The sequence below is a fragment of the Phaethon lepturus genome, unplaced genomic scaffold (genome assembly GCF_000687285.1).
Source record: "Phaethon lepturus isolate BGI_N335 unplaced genomic scaffold, ASM68728v1 scaffold282, whole genome shotgun sequence".
Lineage (NCBI taxonomy): Eukaryota > Metazoa > Chordata > Aves > Phaethontiformes > Phaethontidae > Phaethon > Phaethon lepturus.
Window position 1 is genome coordinate 57,755 of NW_010523872.1, and position 9,045 is coordinate 66,799.

Below are 9,045 nucleotides of genomic sequence, written 5' to 3' on the forward strand. Positions count from 1 at the left end.
GGATTTGATGTTGATGACCTGCTGTACAAGCTGTGGCAGTGCCTGACTGCAGCTTTCAGTGACACTGATAGATGCTAAATGTGAAGGAGACTTGATTTCTGCTCAATCTTCAGTGTAAGTTAAGAAGAGCCAGCCTCTACTTTAAAGTTATCAGAAAAGGTCTCCCAGTCACATCAGAAGACTGGTGATGTCAGAGCAGACGCAGATGAATGCGTCTGCTCTGACAGCCCACACAGTGATGGCAGTGGAGGCAAGAGAGGTGGCTGCCCGCCGTGCTTAGGTGGAAGGACAGCAGTTAACCATGTCTCTGTCCTGGGCCTGACACCCAGACAAATGCCTCCATTCATGGGGGATCCCCTGCCATAACAGGCAGCTAGAGGCTGATGAGCTGATCCGTCGGTGTGAGGAACCAGACACAGTGTCTCCTCCTGCAGTGGACTCGTGTGGTGACATTTCCTTCAGTCATGGTCATGGCCAGGGAGGAAAAGCTCTGCTTCCAAGCAGATGAGGAGAGGAGGGAGCAGACCCATATCTAACCCTACAGTTTCATTTAAGCGTATAAGGTAAACAAGACAAATCCATTCTGAAGCGTAAGAGGGCATCAAGCTAGGCCTTTTTTCTGCAGGAAAAGGTGGCTCCAATGGGGGTAGGAGCAGCAGAGCTGAAGGCTCTGACTAAATTTCCAGATTACACGTGTTCAGGAAGGTCACTGGGATGAACACTGAGGCTGGAGGCATCAGGTCTGTCTTCCAGGGAATAGCTTTGGAGGAGGCGAACAAGAAGTTCGCCAAGAAGCCAAGCAGTGCTCTCTACTTTTCCTTAGAGTCCAGGGCTCCCGGGTATAAAACCTTTTGCTGCTGACATGAGGATCAGATATGTTTCTTCAGACATTTCAGAAGTTTCAAAGAGTTTGGACAACGGCAAGCAATGTAAAGGGGTCCTGATTAAGTTAGAGATACTGTCTTTATTTGTACCAATTTAAGCCCAAGTTATTGTCTTCTGTGACAGCATATAATTATGCCCAATGAGAATTATTTATTCACTTACAAGGACTGATTTCAATTTAATAATTAATGACTTGTGCATGTGTCTATTTGCTTTCAACATTTGCAGAAGAATTTACAGAGCACATACTCCTCCTTTATCCTGTTCCACCCTCAAAGGAAAACTCCAATCAATTTTTACTTCAGTTAAAAAAAAAAATCACATTTAAAATGTTGAGACATTGGCTATACCCATCATTTCTACAGATATTTCACTTGTGCCAGCAGTTATTTGGCTGAACCTGCTCCAATATTCTTCTGTACTGGTGACTCACACATCAGTGATCTATGAGGAACATCTGAAAAATGAAAGTGGAGAAGTGCTCTCCATAGGCTTTAGCCTTGTGAGGTCTGTTACTGGGGCAGGGACACACACACATGACTGGAGAGCTAAGGTCTTTTGATCAAAACAAGTGTACCAGTGGTTTTGCCTTTTAAAACGGGAAGAAGTCTGACCATAGTAACACTCAAGATTCAAGCAATGTGCTTCAAATTCTAGCTTCTAAGGCTTTAGTAATCTGTCCAAGCTAAACATAAACTGCAAGTTCAGGAAAACTGGTGGGGAAATCCACTTGTCATTAGCATAGAAAGAAGACACCAAGGAGCACATATTGCACCATAAGAACAAAATGTCACTGGCTGATCATCAGCTAGAGATTAAGCTAGTACTTACTAAAGATAGCTGTTACAAACCCAGTTGCACCCAGTGCCATGAAGCCAGCAGCCGTTATCCCATCCAGTAGCGGAAGAATTAGGAAACAGCTGTTTAGATGTTAACATTCTAGCTTTTTGTTATGTCTGAGCCAAACCTCCAGCAGAAGTTAGTGAATTCATCAGAATTCCATCGGTTTATACTAGCTGGGAATTCGGACATGATCTGCTTTCTCTTTAAAACTTCGATATGGCAAAGGGCACCTGCACCATGATTATTGTCTTTTCAAACAAACTGAAATGTTCTTACAAGTAATGTTCACTATTCTTCTTACACATCAGTTAGTAATAGGAGCTTTCTTTTTCCCAGAAGACTCATTGAAGTTAGTGTTTGTGACTGCATTATCTATGTTCCCACAAAACTTATGAAGATAGTCTAGTTAAACAAATATTTATTTTCTAGCTATATAGCATCTATTGAAAACTTAGAAAAGCATTAATTAATTAATTAATTAAAAAATCTTAAAACTAAGCCACTTAGCCTTGCATGCAACAAGAATTAAGCATAAACTACACAGCTTACCAAACGTGAACACTTGATTATAATTTTTAAAAAAGCAGTTGCAAGTCAATACAATATTCCAGTCTAATAATTCTTAACTGAATTATTACATGGATAATTAGAGAAGTGGCTACAGAGAAGTAGATAATCCTGTAGTCTTCAAAATTTGTATGACCAAGGACTCCACTAGCTCCATGAAGCAGAGAAATGCATGATTTTTACTTTGGAATATGTTTATTCTGCCTGGTCCCAATAACTAAAGGAGTAAAAAAATATGAAGAGGCTTGCTGCTATATGTGAAATTCTCTGGCAGTTTCAGCCCAGTTCATAATGGCGCAGGCCCACCTCACTGAAACTGTCACCACCTGCAATGATTTGCTCCAGCACTGCAGCAGAGAATGCAAGGATGCATTTAAAACAGGCTTAATGTGTACCATCTTACTATGTACGTACTTTTCTTCTCATAAAGAACTGCATCCGTGCTGTTGAACATCACTGTCATTTTGGCATTTTCAGCCAGTGTTAAACACTGTAGCTTTTTCCTTGTGAATAGGAAGGCCCTGTTGAAATCAAGAAGGAAGCAATATTGACGTAGGAAGCAATGTTTTTAATTAAATTCAAATTATTCAATATGTAATTATTTTTCTCTAAATTATTCATTTACTAGCACTGTCCTGTATGCATTTATATCTTTCAGATACCGCACTCAGCATTCAAGACACTGAGGAAGAGACTGACGTTTTCTATTGCTCTGAAATGGCTGATATTTTCCGGATTTATGACTGCGTGAATAAGTTACTGTGTGGGAAGATAGTTACTGCATTAGCAAAACGTTACCAACAGCATCCTAGCTGCTCAGGTTTTTAATTCAACTGCCTTTCCTTACAATGAATTAGAAGCATCTCACCCTTCTTTTGTGAAACAAGGCAGCATCCAGCTAAGAGGCGTAAGCAATTCTCCACATAACATTGGATAAGAGCAGGAGCTTCAGCATTTATTATAGAATGAGTAATACATAATAAATCCACCCTTTAATTGACCTTGTGGTTTTAAGGGCAGAGATAAGCCACAAGCTAAAGGCACAGGCATGAGCGACACTGCTGTAGGCAGATCTGCAGCAGCATGGGGATGTTGGTTCTGAGCAACGGTAGGAAAGTACCGCTGATAGGCAGACACCCTCAAAGACATAGTTTTAAAATTCAACAGAAATTACCTGCAATTAAAATTTCTTTCTGCTTCACATTTCTCTGCGCATTCTTTTTCATTATTTGTCTTGTAAAGCTGTTTATTTCGAGTAAGTATCCAAACACCATCTGTTCTTAAATAGTCATCCAGTATCTCTCCTTTCACTACAAGGGAAGGAAAGGAATCAGACATTTAAAATGAGAATGCTGCAGGTAAGAAGATCTGTGACTCTGAGTCCCATCTTTCATGTAGCATTGACAGGTGAAGGCATCATTTATTTTGTGTAATTCTGGGCAAAACATGATAAACTCTGAGGAAATTTCTGTCTCCTGACACAATCACAGCTGTATGACTGGTACACATCAGAGGCAAAAACAGCAGAAGAGGGATGCAGAGAAGCAGCTCTAAATGGAGTTATGTACGGGTTTGAAGCTGAGTACAAGAGATGTGAAACAAGCGTGAGAGAGACCGCAGAGAGGGACTAAATGGTGTCAGACAAATGCCAGTCAGAAAAAGATGAAGGGAAGTGTTGGAGAATGGATGAGGGAACGCGGTCATGGCTCCATGGAGGAGCCTTGTGATTCAATCTTGACATAAGTTAGCCAGACCAGGCCGCGGTGGAAAATTTCGAGTTATGCTGGCAAGGGAGAAAAGAAGGTCGTACTGACCTTGCACTGTGCAGGTAAACAGCTAAGAAGAAGTAAGGAAAACAGGATGGAACCCGGACCACGTAGCAGTAACTGCAAGTAGGAGTATGATAATGTAACCTTTAGAGCTAAGCCAGTGATTGTAAGACAAGTATGCATAAGGTAGAACTCAGTGTATAAATATGTGTAGGGTTTTGCAATAAAGTTGAAGCTTGCTTTATCACTCACATTGAGTCGACTGCTTGTCTTCCCTCGCTCGTCGCAGGGAAGTGATATCAATACTAAAGTTTTGGAGAATCATGAATTGCGAGCATGTGAGATTATGACCTCCCATGTGGGTGGTGCAATCACTACAGTTTTACTGGTCACTGAATGGTGGTTTGCCCTAAAATGTCTTGCCCTGGAGCAAGAAACCTCAATCATAAGATGACTATATAGTTTTTTACAATGGCCACCATTATTTTTGTTGTAATGGGTTGAGCAGACTTACCAATGAATTTGTCAGGCTGCATCTCCGTTGCAACAAATTAACCCAAGGTTTAAAATTGTGCATAAGATGTGTGTGATGTACCTGCTAATACATTTAACACTTAGCTCCAAAATGTTGTTGCTCACAATGGAGTTTGTCATCTAATTGATTTTTTGCTTTTATGTCTACATAGATTCCATGTTTCTGTTCCTAACTACTACGAAAGTTTATTTCCATATCCAGCATCAGGTTAAAAGTTACAGAGGTGATATGGTTTAATTATTTCACTTTCCAAGGTAGATTATTATTGACAGACACAGGAAGTTCATAATCTTGTACAGCATTCTCACAGGTTACGTTGTGAATCTTTCTTTCATGCAAACACCCATATGAGGCTCAATTCACTGCAGCATCACGCCAGTGTAATTAACTCCCATGACATATAGGTCATCCATCACCTACCTCCACATGACACATATTCATACAAAATAAAAGGTATTTGGGCCACTAATGAAAGTAAGATGGTTAATTGTCTGAGGGCAATCTTCTGTGACTGCAGAGTTGGCTCAATGCTGTAAAACCCACATGTCAAGAAATCCCTGACACTGAGGCCTCCCATATCTAATCTTACCGTTACGGTAGGACTACGTGGAGCACCAACAGCCTGCCAATTTCTCCTGATGGACTCAGCAAACAAGTGTTTCCTCTCCTGACCTTTTTTCTAAGCTGAGACTACTGTTCCAGAATCGCAGGGGACCAGAATAGGAAAATACTACTTTCCAAACTTTATTGGGTCATCTTAAAACCACATATTCGTCCAAAGAGCTCTACTTTGGATATCATTCCTTTTCAGTGACCACAAAAAAATATTTATTTTGGTTGGTTTAAGAATGAACACATGAGATTTTGGATGACATGCGTAAGCTAAAAGGCAGCACAGACTGGCAGAAGCTTAGATAACAGAAAAGAAAATGTGATGTTAGTTGCCTTATAAAAGAATACAACAGAGTTAAAAATGCAGCAGGGAATGTATTATTCTGGCTAAAGTCCAAGTCTTCATAAATGCAAACATGACACATGATAATTAAACAGAACGTTCAAATATATGTGAGCAAACCAGTTTCTTCTTTTACGTATGTATCCTTCCAGACTTGATCAGTACTAATCCAGAAGACAAAAAAAGTAGTTTTAAGGCAGTTTTGTGAACCATCACTTTGCAGAAAGAAAGTTGGAGCTGATAACAACGAGCAAATAAAAACAACTTTATCATCTGTCTTTTATAACCCAGCACAATCATACAATGATACATCCCTGTTATTCTGTCATATTAAATGTTTGAGCTATTAGAAAATCATACAAACTGTACTGATATGTTTTTAACAGTACTTTTAAAAAGTCATTTAAGGGCTGTACAATGATATGCAATGTTAAAGTACCGGAAAATATGATATCTGACTGAAATCTGATTGAAATGTATACTACATGTGGAATATTTATTTATAGAATTTGCAGATGAGCTTGAAATTCATATATTACCCTCAGTGGAACACCTATCTTCTTTTGGACTTTTAAAAAGAATTATAGACATATTTCTGGAAAAGTTGATCTAGGTTACTGAAGATTAAGTTTCTACCTACTGCCCCTGGGAAAATATTTTCTTGGAAGTCTTTGACAACAGAAAATGTGAAATTGCTGGAATATAAAGGAGCTTTTTAATTTTTAATTTTGTTCTAAATATTTAAAAACTCTAAAACTCCTATCATAAAGGATGAAAATCAGGACCACTGTGCTTAGCAACGCTTGCCAGTAAAGACAGCTTTAACATTTGATCCAAAGCCTGCTGAAACCAGAGACATCCATCTCACTGACTGCTATGGGTTTTGTCGCAGGCTTTGGGGCTGCTCTCCAAGGATGCCCCCAGTTCTGGCCATGAGGCATGTTTGCAGGGAGCCATTACTTCCCCACGCAGACACCAAGGCTGTTGCTCTTCTGCCGTCTCTAACGAGCACAGCACCGGAGCGACCACAGCTCCCGCTTCGTTCGACAGCAGCTCTCGCCGGCCAGCAAGCCCCAAATCCATCGTCGTCCAGGTAAGTGGTGACACAGGGATTCGGGGACCTACCTTCACCCAGTGGAGCTTGCGAGCACCTGGCCCCCACCTCACCCAGGCAAGCGGAAGGCAAAGGACTCTTACCTGAGCTGAGCGAGAAAAGAAAGAGAAAGGCAGCTTTGCTAATCCCCATTTTGGCCCAGCTGGCGGGTGCTGGAAGTTGTGTGTGTCGGTGCACAAAGTTTTATTGACTCGCACTGGAGTGAGGCGGCATCAAACAAACAAGGCAGGTAGGTTAAGTTAATCATTCTCCCATGCTGTGACCCCCTTTGCCGTGGTGTGGCCATTCAAACAACCTTGAGTTGGGTGGATTACCAAATCAGACTCAATCACTTGTACTGGATGCTGGGAAATACGAAGGCACTTTCTTGTTTTGCAGGACATGTTTTTGTTCTCAGATTGCTTGGCCTCTACCTAAGGACTTTATCTTAGCCTACCATTGCCAAGATAAAGACGGGGATCATGGTGGTGGGAAGTATGGAAACCCAGGCACAATCTAATTCTACAGAGTTCTGTATATTCAGCTTTAGGTCCCAACGGTATTTTCACTCACAGACTTGCACTGCTTAGGTTGGAACTGCTTCTGATTTATGCTTTTGTGTCAGTCAGTCCCCAAAACCAGGCCCCGATAATGTTAACTCTGTATCAGAATTTCTTTCAACAATTGCCAGTGTCCTTTCTGGGGGAAAGAAGCTTCTTTCCCCCAGATGTTTTGCATTTCTGGGTTGATTTTTGTTGTTCATGACTTGGGAGGCAGTGTTCACCTCGGTTCAGTGCGTAATGTGTCTTTGTCCTCCAGGCAAAGCTCAGGTCTGCCCAGACCTCAGGGTGCATGCAGGGTGCCCCACGCATTTCAGCAACGCCACCTCCATCACCCCCACGGGGCTCAGCTAAGGCAAGATAAGCGTTCCCAGCAAGTGTCCCCGCGGGATTTTCAGCTGGTTTTCATGGCAAGTCAGTACAGCCTTCAGCTGGGGTTGGTGGGGCAGGGGAGAAGGACAGTAAGGAGCAATGTGAGAATCCCACATATTCCCCTCTGTGCTGGAAGAATGATGGTTCTGGAAAGGCCATATGCAGCGGCCACGTCCCTGTGAGCATTGATGACTAGACGAATCACCTGGGGTAAAGCAGTGGTCAAAAGGTACATGCCTCTAGGGCACAGGTGGGGAATGCACCCCGGGCTGGTGGGGAGGCAGTGGGGAAGTGGCCTTTCTGCTCCAGCTCTGAGACATTGCAGAGCGTTCCCAGTAGGGAACCAATGTGTAGCCTGCAGTCAGGGTGGGTAGAAGAAGTGATGCCAGCAGGAAAACAGATGGTTGCTCTTGGTAACTGTTTTGTAGTCAGTTGTGTCCATGCACCATCACATCCACAGCTCATCCACATCCCTACCTCCACAGTCACTTTTTGAGCATATCATTCAACCTCCACCACCCCTGGCAGAAGGATGGAACTCTGATGTTCCTACAAGGCTTCAGAAAATCAGTGGTCAGACAGAGAAAAGAAGCCAAAACTTGTTATCCATAGGGAACTCATGGTGGAAGCAAACATCATTCGTTTCTGCTTGGCTAGTCAGCAGATTTGTACCCTCCAACCAGCACGTCAGAATGTCAGTCCTTACGTCAGTCATACACATGGATGTGGAAGAGCCAGGCTATGCTTATGGAAGCCAGGAGCACCTCACAGAAATATTATGGGGACCTGAATGGGAAGAAGCAGGATTAGGGAACCATTTGGGAGTGCAGAGGGCACGGAGGACCTCAAAATTTCCCAGGTTGATATAGGAGAGAGATCTCCCCAGGAGATGCAGGAGGAGATGATGAGCAGGGATATGAACTATGTGGAGCCAAGCCTCTCTTGTTCTGTCACTGACAGCGTTAATTGCTCTGCCCTCAGATAGCAAATGCCACAGATGATAGCTGCAGAAGTCTGAAGCCACCCTAGAGCTGCTAGTAAATAGCATGGAAAAGTCTTTTCTCTTGGATCTCATTTAAATCTTAGTCCAACCAAAAACAGAGAGTTTTTTATGCCCATTTTCTATTAGAAACAATGGAAACTAATAGAACTAATAGAAAACTAATTAGTTTCAACTTTGTCCATGAAAACTATGCTGTAATTCTACCTGATTTTGTTCGGGATTTTCTGGAGAATGTGCTGTGCTGATAATGTCCAGAAGGGTGCAGCAGATGATACTTTTTTGACGAAGTAGGTGAGTTTAAAACCCCCAGCATAAACAAAGGTGTCAGTGAGCACTCATGATACATTGTTTGCCCATAAACTTGAAAAAATCCTGAGGGATTTATTATTTCATTGCTTTTATCACAGCACTAGCTTATAAGGAAATTTGTCTTATGAAAATATGCTTTTCTTTTCTTTCTTAG

At 42.0% G+C, this 9,045-nt stretch overlaps 1 protein-coding gene across 1 annotated transcript in view; it reads right to left on the reverse strand.

Moving 5' to 3' along the window:
• The window catches only part of LOC104617026 (plasminogen-like), a 29,823-nt gene extending 23,023 nt beyond the window's left edge, over positions 1-6,800 (reverse strand). Inside the window, exons 1-3 of the mRNA XM_010282235.1 lie at positions 6,752-6,800; positions 3,470-3,605; positions 2,710-2,816 (exon numbers count right to left, since the gene is read on the reverse strand). Coding sequence (XP_010280537.1) covers positions 2,710-2,816; positions 3,470-3,605; positions 6,752-6,800 — 292 coding nt within the window. The remainder of the gene's footprint in view (positions 1-2,709; positions 2,817-3,469; positions 3,606-6,751) is intronic.
• Positions 6,801-9,045: the final 2,245 nt, after the last annotated feature.